The 16,701-nt window shown below is 33.8% G+C and overlaps 1 protein-coding gene across 2 annotated transcripts; it reads left to right on the top strand.

Moving 5' to 3' along the window:
- Nucleotides 1–12,259: 12,259 nt before the first annotated feature.
- LOC123669152 lies at nucleotides 12,260–14,560 on the top strand. 2 transcript variants are annotated; one of them, XM_045602784.1, is made up of 2 exons: nucleotides 12,260–12,643; nucleotides 12,909–14,560. In XM_045602784.1, the coding sequence occupies exon 2, from the start codon at nucleotides 12,916–12,918 to the stop codon at nucleotides 14,485–14,487; it is 1,572 nt and encodes a 523-aa protein (XP_045458740.1). In that variant the 5' UTR covers nucleotides 12,260–12,643; nucleotides 12,909–12,915; the 3' UTR covers nucleotides 14,488–14,560. The 2 variants fall into 2 exon arrangements, with proteins under 2 accessions (XP_045458740.1, XP_045458741.1); XM_045602785.1 differs by lacking the exon at nucleotides 12,260–12,643 and adding an exon at nucleotides 12,782–12,833.
- The last annotated feature ends 2,141 nt before the right edge of the window (nucleotides 14,561–16,701 follow it).

Raw genomic sequence — 16,701 nt, forward strand, 5'->3', positions numbered from 1 at the left:
TAAAACAATACTTCCTCGCTCAAATGAATCCATAAATATCTTTTCATTAATGTTTACTTTTATTGTGTATTGTATAATATGTATATTATATGTGTATTTTATGTAGATATATATGTAATATTTATGTGTATGATCTTTATAAGTAGTAGTGTGTATATGTATATAGTATGTAAATGTAGCGTATATATAAATAATATATATACATATACTGTATGCTGTTATGAATATTATTTAATTAGCTTTTTATTTTTATTTTTAAGAATCTGTATATATCTACATTACTGCACTTTCTTAGCCTGCTATATAACATTAGTTCTCACTATCACAGGTTGGCTGGAAGAGATCTCTTTTAGAGATAAGTCCACCGTTGCTAACCAAATTTGTATATTAATATCTGTACAAAAATTTTAAGTGCAATAAAGAATATAAATAAAATATTATTAGTACTATTAGTGACCAAGTGATAATAAATAGTACCTGGCTACAAAACAGTGTGCAGGTCGAAATACTTTATTTTCATCATTATGTTTTTTTTTTGTCTTCTAGCTTTTCGTATAATTTAAGATTCATGTCCTGTGTGGCTACGGCACCAAAGAATATAGCCACCCCCTCTCTTCCCGTAGGTGTCATAAGAGGCGACTAAGGGATAACAAGGTTCCACTACCACCTTGGAACTTAAAAAGCTGACCGATGGCGGGATAACCATCTAACCGCTGGCTTTGAAACACACAGGCCGAAGACGGGCAGCAGCGTCTTAGGTGTGACAAAGCCTGTCCTGCGGTCACCAACTCGCCTGCCCAGCGTGGTGATTATGGGCAACACACATGAGTTCACGCATTTTGGCGCGAACCTGTAGAGGCCTATGTCCAGCAGTGGACTGTAATAAGCTGAAATAATGATGATGATGATGTCTTCTAGTACTAAAGATACGATTGTGAAATAACAAACCTCATTATAAAAATTATTTGATTCCCATAAATATAATGTAAACAAATTCCTTTTACGTAAAAGTGTATTAAAAAGGTTTTTTTAATCACTAAAATTCTCAATTTTTACTTACCCACGCTAAACAAACCTATAACCAAAAAAAAATTACTTTTACGTAAAAGGAATTAGTTTACGTTATGTTCATAAAACTTTGGTTAAAAGGGGGACATTAAAACGCGAAATGAATAGAATGCGCGGCGCAATGTAACTCGTACGGTCTTAACACATTCAACATTAATTGTTCGTACCGTTCTGCTGTATAGCTCTGTTTCATTTAAGAGCTAACGAACGTCGTACGAAGGTACGAATAACATCATCTCGGACAGTCGGACTGTTGGACAATCGGACAGTGTGATACTCGGACCCATAGACGTACAATACAAACTCGTCGGACCACGGTTAACGTAGTTCAAGTAACATAGATTATACAGTTGATAGTACTGTTACAGTGCACGATTAGTCCGATTAGGTCCGCGATAGCGATTGACGTTTGGTACTATTACATTTCGTACCTTACTAAGTAACGTAACTTTTTAGTACATCTTACATTTGCTACCCAAGACTATGGTATTTCCCAGGGGCATTTTATATGAGCCTCTTTTTAAACAAGCCAATTTACGCTCTATTTATAGGTACTAAGGATTAAATATTATTGTTCTTGGAATGTAGGGGCTTCCCACAGTTATCAATTCCGAGTAAAACACAAAATTTCAATAAAAAGTAGAATAGGTTACAGATGATAAGAAATAGGGCTTTCAAATCAAATTAATGGACTCAAAACAGCTTTAAGACAAAGTTACCCAACATAATGAACCGACCATAAATCGACCACAATTAAAAAATACCTATATTTCTGTATATTTTAATTTTAAATAATAAACATTGATTTATCTAATTTACAGTGTTTTCTTTGTTCATCTTATTGTTTTATCGTTATAATCAAGAGAACAATATTATACTTTTTCGTTGTAACACAACAGCGAAAACATGTAATAGATTTTTAATATTTTCTCGTTCTCTTTTGATAGAATTTAATAGTTTTTAACCTCCACAAGACCACAAACAGTAGGTTCGTTAAATGACATCTGGTCACACAGACTAACGTGCAACTATGGCCACGTTCCACTAAGCGTCCGTAACGACCCTATAACCCATTCTAGCGTTCCATCTACGGTCCTTGATCGTCGCGAGCGGTCGCTGGACGTTATAGATGACGTCACTGTTCACGACCACATCGGCCACAAAATATAGGTGGGTCGAAGTTGACTTTCATTAAACGTGGCTAGAATATAAAAAAAAAAACAACTGTCAATATCTAATTGTGAATGTTCATTCGATTCTGCAAAAACGCAACAATAAACTCCCGGAAATACATGTTGAATTAACTTTTACTCCAATCATGCGAAATATTCACACACAACCCCCATTCATCATGCCACTATATTGCGAGCACAAAGCTGACACCTGACACTTGACAGCACCCAAATATGCGTTCCACTTATAAAATTTGCCCACAATGCTGGCGGCGTTTTTTACTTTAGTGGAACGGTAACTTCAGCGGTCATGATCGAACCGGAATAACCGGAATATCGTCACTGTAAAGGCTCATTAAGGTCCTTGTCAGGGCTCGGTAACGTTTGCGATTGCCATTAAAAATATCGGTAAATAGAGTTAATTTTAATTCGTAAGATTTATTTTTGTGTTACCACATTACCACATATCAAAAATTTCGATCGTTACATCATGGTTACATCGTTCCATAGCTTAATTGGCTAAAGCACTGACAGGATAAGTTGGAGACGCAGGTTCGATCCCGGCTGTCGATCCCGGGTTGATTTTTGATATGATATTAAAAATTTGTTTAGAGTTAATTTTGTGTGTTTTGATTTGTGTATGAATGTAAATGTTTTTGTTCACTAAAATTTTACTTGTAACGTGATTTCATAAAACCACACAAATCTTTTTTCATCAATAGATTATTATAATACTTGAATTTAGTTGTTAATAAAATTCGTTCAAAGAGATTGTTTAAAAAAAAAAAAAAACAACGAACAGTAGTTTGTTCTATATTCCATCGTTGTTTTTGGCGCAAAGGCACATTCAGTAATAATTTGAAAACGAGTCGAGTTTCGTTAAATCCGTTCTTAGCGGATGTTTACGTCCTATAAGGAGCCTACCTGCCAAATTTCAAGTTCGTAGGTGTTATAGTTTCGGAGTCTTCGTGATGAGTGACCTTTCGCTTTTAGATATGTATAGATAGATTATAAACTGTGTAAATTATTTTTGAGCCGACTTATGTTTGTTTTTTTTTTTTTTTTTTTTTTTTAACAAAGGCGATTAAATCAAAACGAAAAAATATCGATATATCGATATTTTAAAAAATATCAACAACCCGACGCCCAACTGCCCGTGTGTGTGTAATCGTCGTTCCAACCAATCGCGTCATTTTGCTCGCAGCGTCCGCGGTGATTGAGAGTGCACTATACTCTATTTCACGTGGGATGGGTACGGTGACACATGTCAAATTAACTCTATAGTGAGGTGACCATGCATAATTAATTGATGTAATTCGATTATCGAGTACAAATGCGGTTAACCTTTAATCGATTACATAAAAAAAAAATTTTAACTGCTTATTAAAAATTAATCATCGCTATAGTGAATAAATAATATTTTAAGGGTGGTATTAAACGCGAGAAATGAGTTATCGACAATAACAAAGCTCACGTGGCAAATTATTAGTCGTTCGCCTTTACCCTCCGGTACTTTAGTCGAAGAATGAGCAGTGTCGTCTGTCCATACTTTGCCAACAGTATGATTGGCGTTCAACTATGTCTAGTCAAGGAATACTACGTTGTTCCAATCCGTAATTTTTTCGCCTTTTCTAAGAATTTCACAAAGTTTTCACGCACTTTTCCGTTTTTTAACTTTTTTTATTTTATGGAAATCCAATTTTATTTAAAAGTTGCCATAATTATGTCACACTTCCATTAAATAATTTAGCACCTTTCAAAGACGTTAATTATTGTAAAACTGTGGGCAACTCATTTCTCCGCTAATAATCATATTCAACCTCAACCACCAAACATTTATTTCCTTTGCCTCTTTTTGGGAGTCGATAACTTATTATCTTCCATATTGGTGTCACCATACTTTTCTTTACTTACTTTTGACACTAAGCTGTGTGGCTACGGCAATAAAGAATATAGCCACCAGCGTCTCTTCCCGTGGGTGTCGTAGGAGGCGACTAAGGGCTAACACAGTTCCGCTACCACCTTGAAACTTATAAAGCCGACTGATAGCGGGATAACCATTCATCTGCTAGCTTTGAAATACACAGGCCGAAGACGGACAACAGTGTCTTCAGTGCGACAAAGCCGGCCCTGCGGTCACCAACCCGCCCAGCGTGGTGACTATAGGCAACACCAAAGAGCAACACGGAGGGGAGTAGCCATGTACAGGCGTTCCCCTCTGTCAAGGTATAAGGCCAAATGGCCATATGCAAACAATAAAACTAGTTGCCGCTGCACTGATCACTAGACTAAATCTAGTTGCGCGATTGAATCAACGTCCTTCAAAAAATGCCAAATTGTTCTGTTTTTTACTGCAAAAAAAGATCTGCCACGTCAAATTTACTAAAACATGGCGTTACCTTTCACACGTAAGTATTTTTTAATCACATTATTACTTGTATACTTCTTTTAAACCTTTTTTAAACTTAAAAATTACAAATATTATCGTTCGTGTTGACTCGATTTGTTTACCAACACAGGCTGCTCGCCCGCATACAATATGCGGATCAGTCGAGCGACTGATCGGAGTCTATTTCCGAGAAGTCACTGTCACCGAGCGATAGTGTTGTTACCGGTTTGTTTGTAGATGGTTATCGATAAAAATGGCAAAGGCAAAAGAGGAGACAGACATTTTTGAGATTTTGATTTATTTAAAATATTATGTTGCTAGCTTTTTTTAATAAACATAGTTATATAATAAAATTGCATTAAATTAAATATAATACACGTATTATGAGTATTAATACATTTTACTAGAATTACTTAATGTGAACTTCCACCATAATGTTTAACATAAAAATTTGGCAGGTTTTCTAAAAATCCAAATTTAAGGGATACATGGAAAAAATGGTAATAACAGATTAACTTGGACGCCCACAAAAAATAGTGTAATTTGTTCAGATCATATCAATACCACTAACTTTTAAGTGTTGGCGAACAATACAAGGATTACTCGAGGGCACCAAACCAACACTAACGCCACACTGTTTTTGTCCCGTAAGTTTTTTTTTTGTCTCATTTACAAGGTAATCAAGATATGGTTCACCTTAGTCATAGTAGTGAAATGAAGCTTAGATTTATCAACTTTGAAAATGAACAATGTCCATCCTTTCAGAGTCATCAACAAATCATTAAATCTAGCAGATGACAAGCTATCTTATGATGCCATTAGTGTTACGCCGATTCGTTGACATCACCGTGTACATCATCAACTCCTCAAAATGTATGTTAACTTTAAATCGTTTATTGTAAACTGGCATTGTTTGGCACAACAACGTTGCACCAAACGTATTGTGACATAATTATAATAGTTAGAAATTAATGACAACCGTACCATAAAAAAAATTTCGTCCATCACTTTGATAAACTTTTTGAGTAACCTTTGATAACGCGTATATATTACGTATATTGTAGTATTACTTGTCGATGTAATTGAAGTCAGTTTTGTTTTCGTTTGCGAGCAAATACAATTATTGTAGATAATGATGTATTGTACAAAGTCTTACTACATTATATATTTCTATTATCATTAGTTTTTGCAGCGTACGCAATGTAAGGAATTTTTTAGGTTATTTTTTTATCCCTTGGGTTACATTATTAGAGTTTTAGTAAGGATCCCTAATATTTTTGAAAATATAGTATAACCTATGTCGCTCAAGGATTATGTAGCTTCTCAACGGTGTAATAATTTTTTCAATCGGTCCAGTAGTTTCGGAGCCTATTCAATGCTAACAAACAAACAATCAAATCTTTACTCTTTATAATCGTTTATTTTACATGAAGATGTTTGATTTGTAGTATATAATAAATTAAGTCTATTTTTATAATAACATCTTACCTTTATATCACTTTAAAAACCTTATTTCCCTAACCGAGTACTTGAATTTATCGATAATGGATATCGACAGTTGTAACAACCATGGCTGTAAGAAACTTGTCAGTGTAGTTGCGGCGTGTCATTATACTGTAATGACACAGAATGTATCTATGTGTGTGTGAAAAATGTAAGTGTGATTTTAATTTAGTATGTGTGAGTTTCGTAGTGACAGACGATTATTTTTGTGTGGGAATTAGATAAAGTGTGCACGTGTGTAATTTCCCCCCGCAAAAAATGACAGACAATTTTGTATCGGTAGCAGACGCAATGGCTACTCCCCTCCGTGTTGCTCTATGGGCAACACACATGAGTTCACGCCATTTTTTGGCACGAGCTTGTGGAGGTCTATGTCCAACAGTGGACTGCGATAGGCTGAAGTAATTTTGACACTGTATTACGCCTAATTTCAAGTGCCTGTGCAACTCGATCCACTATGTGGTTGACAGATAATAATGGAACGCTATTTTCTCACTCTCGTTCAAAGTATTCCCGAAAGCGGACAACCAATTGAGTGTTTGAAACGGTCTTCTTTTGTTCTTTTTGGCATTTTACAGAACAGAACACACTCACAAAATGAATAATTAAAAAAGAATAATAACAGAACTTAACAACAATAAAACAGCAACAAATACAACTATAGCAACTGGCAAAACCAAAACACGGGAAGCATACAAGAGACAGAAAGTACTGATTGAGATATCTCGAGTCAGTGAGATGACGCGATTCACAAGATGGCCGTTACGATTATTTATTTTAGCCGATTACTACGTGTCAATCCCTATCATTAAACGTTTCGTTTCATGCCTGTAATTTTAAGTTATCATTTTTTCTGTACCTTTTTTATTTTGTTTAAAATGTAAAAACGCATATATAAATACAATTTCAATCTAATCAAGCATTATTATTTGCTTTGGAAACTAATTGATGATTTTTAAAAATGTATATTTATCCGATTTGTTGAAAATAGTGAGCGTGTATTGGAACATATCAAATGTCACCGTACCCATCCTATGTGAAATGGATTATAGTGTAGCCATGCGAAGTTTATATCACTGAAAAGAAAAGAGAGATATATATCATTTTGATCTTAGGATATATATCACTCATTTAGCTCTTCAGCTCATTTAGCTCAGTGAAATAATTTTATAAAGCAACCAAAATGCAAATATCACTCATTTAGCTCTTCAGCTCATTTAGCTCAGTGAAATAATTTTATAAAGCAACCAAAATGCAACCTTATGTGGTTGGAAAAAAATACTTTTTCGCTTGTTCAAAGCAAGACGATTGAGTCTATGGGGGCCTACTCAAAGCACTGTCTGCAGGGCCCTGCTTGCAGTGCCACTGCCGATCGTATTGTATGTATGCATGCAGGGCCGATATTTTAATTGTTCACCCTGTCGCAGGGCCGCAGTGTCGTTCTGCCAGCCCGACACACGATCTCCCCACTCCGTAAACTGCAATCAGGGACATGTGTAGCTCGGTCGGGCCGATTTAGACCACCATTTTGTTTACGTCGGTACATTGCGACGTTTGTCTACTCTATTTGACCTGGGGTTTGTCTTGTCAGTGGTTGTCATTTAGCAATTAATCAGTTAGTTGGTTTGGTTTTATTATATTATTTGTTTGGCTCTGTTTTCTTCAAGAAAAATGAGCCAGCGAGAAAAAGACGTGTGGAGGGACGTAATCTAATTGTATAGGGATTTGCCATGTCTTTGGAAAACTAACCACGATCATTATCATAACAAAGATATGCGGTCGCAGGCTATGTCGCTTTTACATGAAAAATATAAAACTTTTTTACACCAGTGCTTCCTTTTTTTCTTTTGAACGCTACAAGTACTCATTACAGTCAAACCCAATGCTATTTTTTGGTGTTTGAATAATGTAGGAGCCATTTATAAAAACTGACGAATTTAGGCAAGGACAAAGAGAACACAAGTGAACACGACAACGTATGCCGCGTAAATGATTTGCAGTGCTTTGTGGAGCAACATCCTCTGCGGCAGTAACTGCAAGCAGGCCCTGCAGGCAGTGCTTTGAGTAGGCCCCTTATGACCTTGTGAAATATGAATCGAAAAGATACAGAGCCATAACTAACTATCTCTCTCTTTCGCATGATAAACGCCATCGTCCGATCGAGTGGCTCACTAGCTCAGTCTCGTTTACTCCCGCTCAGTACGTCAGTCTCTCGAAAATGAATCATAAGACTAGTGAGCTGGAGATATATTTGAAACGTAAGTGAGCTGATGAGAGATTAGCTCACTTGAAAAGATATGTTTCATTTGTATCACTCACTCATGAGTTACACAAGTCTATTATAGTGTAGTTTTTGTATTTAAAACGTCGGCGACGGTGTCCCCTAGACGAGTCATAATGACAGAATTTATTGAAAAATATGATAATTCAGAATGTTTGTGAAAAACGGACGAAAATTATAACATTTTTAAAAAAAGTTTTATTTTACACCTACTATTTTTTTAATACATATTTATAACATATACACACGGTCGTTTCTTCCTACAGTAATCAATGTAATGCTTGTGGTATAGGTAACTGCCGGCTGATACAGATACTTTTTTTATAAATACATATAAATAACACTTAGAAATAAATAAATAAATTTATAATTAATGGCATTAACGACACCGTGCATGATCGATTGCCCATTGACATACTTATTACAGATGAGGTACAACTAATAATAAAAACTTTTCATATAAAATTATAGATCATTGTAGACCAGTATATGGCAACAAACAGTAGCTGTTTAAGAATTAATGTTTCTTCTTCTTAATCAGAATCCATTTTTTTTGTCGACAAAAATTGGTAGTACCTACACGTCTTTTAAACAGCCCGGTCGGACGAAAACTGAAGGGCCGGAGTGACGCTAGTCAATGGGCAAATATTTCAACTGACGCGAAAAACTGATCAGTTTAACTGACCAGTTCAACTGATCAGTTGAACTGGTCAGCCACGCCAATCCATACCGGCGCGTCGCGCCGAAATTACACTGTTGATAAAATATCGATATATCGAAATATCGATATTTATTACTAATACTTTTTTTTGACGATATATCGATAGTTCGATATTGAAATTTAAATATCGACACTCGATATTTTGAAGTAAAACTTCTTTACGCACGCTTGATTTGGGAAGTAAATGGGTAAATTCGTGCTGAGAGTGTTACGAAAAGTGTGATCAGGCGAGGCAAATGGAAGTTGAGAGGGATACATAAGTAAGTGAAAGAAGAAAGAGAGACAGACTTATGATTCGTAACGGTTCGTTTTTTTTTTAAGTAAATTTTTATTAGTTTATGTTTTCTCGTCAATTATTTAAACTAGAACATAATAAACTTAATCTACGGAACTTTATTTACACTACATTATTTTTAACCGACTTCCAAAAAAGGAGGAGGTTCTCATTTCGACTGTATTTTTTTTTATGTGTTACTTCAGAACTTTTGACTGGGTGGACAGATTTCGACAAGTTTTTTTTAATCGAAAGGTGTTGCGTGTCATTTGGTTCCACTAAAATTTATTTGATATAATAATGCGTTTTTACTTGACTACTTTTTCGTCGACCTACGTTGTATTATACCGCATAACTTTTTACTGCGTGTACCGATTTTGATGATTTTCAATTTAATCAAAAGCTGATGTTTACCACGTGGTTATATTTAAATTTCGTCGAGATCTGATTACAACTTTTGGAGTTATCTTAGATCACGCGCATTTACTTGACTATTTTTTTGTCTACATACGTTGTATTACTTGTCAATGTTATTGAAGTCGCTTTTTTTTCGTCTGCGAGCAAATACAATTATCTTCTTTTAGTTAAGTTATTTACATACTAGCTTTTACCCGCTTTCTCTCGCTTTGAAGCCATTAAATAAGTAGAGAGATCTTATCTTTCGTAAAATATATATTTAATATAAAGTATTCTATGTTGCTCTGATACCTCCAAGAATATATGTACAAAGTTTCATGATGATCAGTTAAGTAGTTTTCGCGTGAAAGCGTAACAAACAAACACATTTTCATTTATAATATTATTTATAATATTAGTAGTAATTATCCTAAAACGAAATGTAATTTTCGTAGGCGCTTCTCCACGCAGAGAAAAAGAAACAACTTGATCCTTATGGGACAGGCATGAAAATATGATATTACACTTGAAAAATTTGTTTAATGACTTTTTGTAACAATTTTTGTTACCTACAATACATGCTGAATTAAAGCAGTATTTAGATCAACCAAATATTTCAAAGTCATTAAATGCACTACAATTTTGGATTGATAGTAAACATTTCACTGTGGTGCTATCGGAAACTGCTGTTGAATATTATTTAATCAACAAAAAAAGCTGTTAAATATTAGATTTATTTTGCTACATCTATAGCATTTGAACGAATTACTTCTATAATCAATCTTTTAGTGCCTAATAATCGTAATAGTCAAACAACTGCGCATATAAAACAACGAGTATGTTTAAAAACTTACTAAATATTGCTACACATTATTATTTTATTAAAATTGAACAATAATTACTTAAAACCTTACATTTTAATACACATAATTTAATTTGTTTAACAAATATACTGAATTATAAACTTTGTTAATTATTTTTGAGCCGATTTATGATTGTTTTTTTTTTTTAACAAAGGCGATTATATCAAATCGTAAAAAAATATCGATATATCGATATTTTAAAAAATATCAACAGCCCTACGCCGAACTGCCCGTGTGTGTGTGTGTAATCGTCGTGCCAACCAATCGCGTCATTTTGCTCGCAGCTGTTTATACCATAGTACTCTGTGGCTCGCAGCGTCCGCGGTGATTGAGAGTGCACTAGTGTAGTTTTTGTTTTTAAAATGTCAGCGTCGGTGTCCCCTAGACGAGTCATAATGACAGAATTTATTGAAAAATATAAAAATTCAAAATGTTTGTGGAAAACGGACGAAAATTATAAAATTAAACAGCATCGACAAAAAGTTTTATTTTACACACCTACTATTTTTATTTTTATATTTATAACATATACACACGGTCATCTCTTCCTACAGTAATTAATGGAATGATACTTTTCTTTTATAAATACATATAAATAATACTTATAAATAAATTGCCATTGACATACTTATTACAGATGAGGTACAACTAATAATAAAAACTGTTCATATAAAATTATAGACCATTGTAGACCAGTATATGGCAACAAACAGTAGCTGTTTAAGAATTAATGTTTCTTCTTCTTAATCAGAATCCATTTTTTTTTTGTCGACAAAAATAGGTAGTACCTACACGTCCTTTAAACAGCCCGGTCGGACGAAAAATGAAGAGCCGGAATGACGCCAGTCAGTGGGCAAATATTTCAACTGACGCGAAAAACTGATCAGTTAAACTGACGGGAAAAACTGATCGTCAATGGCCAACTTAAGAATTAGTTACAATACCTACGTTAAATCCGCGAAAACTTAAAGAGAAAAGATTAGTTTGAAGGTGTTTGTTCCGACTATTATTTTTTTCTTAAATTGTTGATTAAATAAATATCTCAATTTGTTAAACGAATCTAAGGATACATTTTTCTATGAAAATCTATACGAAGCAATAAACAATATTATATGTATATATTAGATGTATAAAAAATTAGGTGGTGTCATGGGACACCAGGTAGTATAGAAGCAACACAATTTGAAAAAAAAAATGTTGAATTTTATAAGTATATATTCTAATTCTTGATTTTTTTTTTTTTTAATTTTGTTGATTGGTTTTTAATTAAGTACATAAAAGTATTTAGGAAATTTTGTATTTTAGAAAATAACAAATACCGTAAAATAAAATAAATCAAACAAAATAATAATAATAATATTTCAAACTATTCAACTATATTTATTTTTGTCGACAGTATAAAATTACATAAATAATTTAAAAAAAACTTTACTAGTAATATTTTAGTTTTACAAACATCATATTATAATACAGTCGTGTGACTGATATTACGTCACTTCCGTTATATATTTTTCTTACGGTTTTAGTATCACATTTTTTTCAGTTCGCTCGCCCAGCCAAATATCAAGCCTGCCGTAAGGAACTTCGTTCCAAAAAGCTTTTTTTTTCAATTTCGTAGACGTATAATTTTTAAAATTTCAATAGGTTTGTTATGTAAAACGAAATTCATTTGATAGTAACATTAGAATAAGTCTAAAAATCTGAGCCGGGTTAAAAATAGGTTTGTTACATATGTGTTGTCCGATCCATGCAAACGTATAATCGGCATTTTATACTCCTGAACAATTATTAGTGTTGTTGAAATTAAAATCTTACTTGCTCTTGTTTCGATTACTATAATCGCCACCTGTTTCGTTACAAGTTTTTTTGATATCATATGTTGTGCAAAGAGGAATAATAGCCGTCGACCAGTTGAGAAAAATTGCGACGCATTACTATTTTCAATAAATTACAATAGAATTTTTAATAAAAGTGTGGTAAGTGGGGAATATTTATTAATTAATTTTTATCGGTTTCATTGAATAGTATTTTACTATGTAGTTACTTACTTTCCTAGTTATAGTTTCATCAAATTAACTCAATTACTCATTTTATTAAGGCACGTAGGTATATTCCATATACCTACTTAGGTGTATTCATTATTAATTCGCTTCGCCTTATTTTTAGGTAGTTTTTTTTACTAAGCCAATACTTTAAAAAAACACAGTAGGTATAAATAACATAATTTAAATTTGATTGTAGTTTCATCATGACAAGATACAAGGAACCGAAACGACTTGAAAGTCTGGCGTTGACGAAGCTCGGCCATTGGATAGCAAATCAAGCTGAAATTCATATGAATCCAATCGCCTTACTTGCTCAACAAAACCCAAACAAAGCTCAAGCAACATTAAATCAGCATATAGAGAACATCCGCCGTCACTTAAGTTTTTTTGTTCCATGGATGCTTCATGACAAATTAGTAAATGAAGCTATTAAAGCCCTTTCTGAACTTTCTGAAAAGATGAAACATTCTTTGGGGTTTCGGGGATCAATGGGTAGATTCGTGAGTCAAATGAATGTAATAATAAAAATGACTGAGGTACTATTTACTAAAAATTTTACTTTTATATCAATTGACACTATACCGAAAATGATGCGATCTGTTTTCTATTCTAAGCTACATATGTTATCGGGATTAGTATATTTAAATTTAGGTTCTCTTTCTGGTGGCTGGAAGACTGCAGACATGGAAGAATCAGTTATTAATGCCCTTAAGCAATTGCATTGTCTCAAATATTTATTTATAAATTATGACTGCACTGATAATATTTTAAAATGTATAGTAGAGAACTGCACGAAATTGAAGAAATTAGATGTGTCTTGTTCTAAATGTATCACGAATGAAAGTATCAACGTTATAACAAAGTTAAAATCTTTAAAAAGTATCCAGCTATATCACACATTTGTTACTTGGGAAGGATATGTTAACTTATTGGTTAACTGTCCTAATTTGGAAGATATCGGCCGATGTGATGAAATAGGTAAAGTATTGGAATTTATTCACATAAACTGTCCCGAGAGTTGTCCACTGAATCTAAAGGTTTATGTAAGTAGATATGCTACGAATTATCACTTACAGTTAGCAGTACAAATGTGTCCTTCTATTAGTATAATGACTGTGTTTCATAATACACTACAAAGTGATCTGATGGTTTTAATAGGTTTGAAAGATTTGTGTGACCTGAAACTTTTATCGTGTGATTTTTATGCTGATCAAATAAAACAAGTACTTCAAGTTAAGGGATGTAACATAATAAAATTACATCTCGAACATGTTGATCAAATAGATTTGAATGCTTTAATGTACATAAGTCAAATGTGTCCATTACTTGAGAGTTTGACCTTCTACAACTGTACATTGATTCAACATACATCTTTGTATACAAAAAAGTTAGAAATTCTACCATTTAGGAATTTAAAAAAATTAACATGTGTATCAAGTTTTACAGACGAGCAATTGATGTTTTTACTGTCAAATTGTGTCAATGTAGAGTTTATTCAAATAGGAACAGCAACACAACTTACCGATGAATTTGTGTCAAAGGTTTTGGATAACAATCCTCTCATTTATTTGAAAGAATTAAGAATTATGCAGTCAGATTTTTTAACGATGGTATCTATAAAAAGAATAATAGAAAGCTGTATGAATTTAGAAGTATTAGTTGAATTAGAAAGTTGGTCCCTACTAACAGACAGTGATCGAGATTATATACGTAACTATATTAAAATAAATAATTATAACGTAGATATTTCCCCCATTCGACGTTATGAAGTATGAGCAATATGTATCGCGTTCAGCACGTTTTGATAATTTATATACATAGGTGCTAATAAGTCAACAAATTCAGTCTAATAAAGTAAAAATAAAATAATATTTATTGACGACGTACTTCTGGCACCAGAGAATGGGTATCTGCACCGAGAATATATTAGAACCATGCTGAGTAGACCAGAGGAACATGACATATCATAATAAATTCATCGAAATATCGCTTCGGTCAAGCATAACTTTAATTCTTAGGATACAACGTTTCCAAAAAAGGTATCAAAACCCCAGCACGGATGATTTCCATCATCATGAAGAACCCGAAATCTACCAACATCGAATAGCTATGTTGTTTCCTCGTCATGTTGAATTTATATCGCGACCGTATACCTAACACCGCATCTCTTCAAGAGTTACTCAAACATATCTCCACAATGTAAAAAAGTGAGACAAGCTACTGTAATACACTGAACAGAAGAGTCGACACATTATTAAGACATACGAAACCAGCATTAGCAACGCTGTTTGCTTTGCATATCAATCTCATCAAGCTACATATGCATTATTCTGCGACGCGTCCGGGAAGTTAGATGGCACCGGTTTACAAAAATATGTCAACAAAACTTGGCAACCTCTCGGCTATTTTTCAAACAAATTCTCCGATGCGCAAACAAAATACTCAACATACGACAGAGAACTTCAAGCAATCTACGTGGCTGTGAAACACTTCCGAAAGATGTTCGAAGGACGGCGACTCATCATATTCACTGATCACAAGCCATTCACTAAGGTTAATATAACAACAGAAACGCCAGGACGCACAAGACAGTTGCTATTTATCAGCGAATTTACAACCGACATAGGGCGTGTGAGTGGAAAAAAACATCGTTGCCGGAACACTATGTCGCATTGAAACCATCATACATATGTCAAACTACAATCAAGTACGAAGAAATAGCAACCGCACAAGATCCCACATTTCAACAGCCACAACTACAAGAAAATACCAATTTACAGCAAATCGTCAAATCACCGATGTCGAAATGTACTGTGAAACTTTGTCTTCGCAAATACGCCTTACATACCCGAACAGCATCGACAGCATCTAGTTAGAAGCGTACATAACATCAGCCACCCCGGAACGCGTACAACACGAAAGATGACGTCAAAAAAATCATCACTCACCAGCGATCAATCGTGTCAATTTGAGAGTCAGCTGTTCAACAACCTAGGTAAAGAATATTATGGGAATAATAAAAAATCCCACTACTCCATATACCAAAGCAACGGTATCATCGAACGCTGGCATCGCACATTGAAGACCGTACTACGCACCAAGTTCACAAGTTCGTGGTCACGGATGGACGAATTACCTACAATACTGCTCGGACTACGAGCCAACCTACGCACAAACCCTGGAGTTATCCCAGTCGAACTAACATACGGCTATAACCTATATCTAACGGGTGATTTTTCCAGCACTTCGATACCTACAACCTCGGACGACTATTTTATATTTAAATCAAAATCAAAATTTATTTTATTCAAATAGCCTTCAAAAGAATTTTCGAATCGTTATTATACAAATTGAAATTATACTTATTACACTATAAAATTATATTCAACCAATTGTCCTTTTTAACCGACTTCCAAAAAAGGAGGAGGTTCTCAATCCGACTGTATTTTTTTTAATGTATGTTACGTCAGAACTTTTCACTGTGTGGACCGATTTCGACAATTTTTTTTTAATCGAAAGGTGGTGTGTGTCATTTGGCCCCATTTGAATTTATTTGAGATCTAACAACTACTTTTCGAGTTATATTTAATAATGCGTTTTTACTTGACGCTTTTTTCGTCGACCTACGTTGTATTTATACCGCATAACTTTCTACTGGATATACCGATTTTGATAATACTTTTTTTGTTGGAAAGGGGATATCTTTAGTTTGGTACCATGATAAGGAAACGAGGATCACACACAATTATGTCAAAAAACTATTTTATATAGCGATTTGTTCCAATTTTAAAAATGCACATTGTTATTTTATTTATTTATCAGTGTAACTTAAATGTTTCTAAATAAAAAAAAAATATATTAAATAAATTATTATTCGTTTTTCAGCTCTACTTTTATTTTATAGCTACCATTGTCTTATATTATAGTGACAACTTTCTTCACTACATAGTATAAAACAAAGTCGCTTTCTCTGTCCCTATATCCCTATG

Source organism: Melitaea cinxia, chromosome 3 (genome assembly GCF_905220565.1).
Source record: "Melitaea cinxia chromosome 3, ilMelCinx1.1, whole genome shotgun sequence".
In the NCBI taxonomy this organism is placed as follows: Eukaryota; Metazoa; Arthropoda; class Insecta; order Lepidoptera; family Nymphalidae; genus Melitaea; species Melitaea cinxia.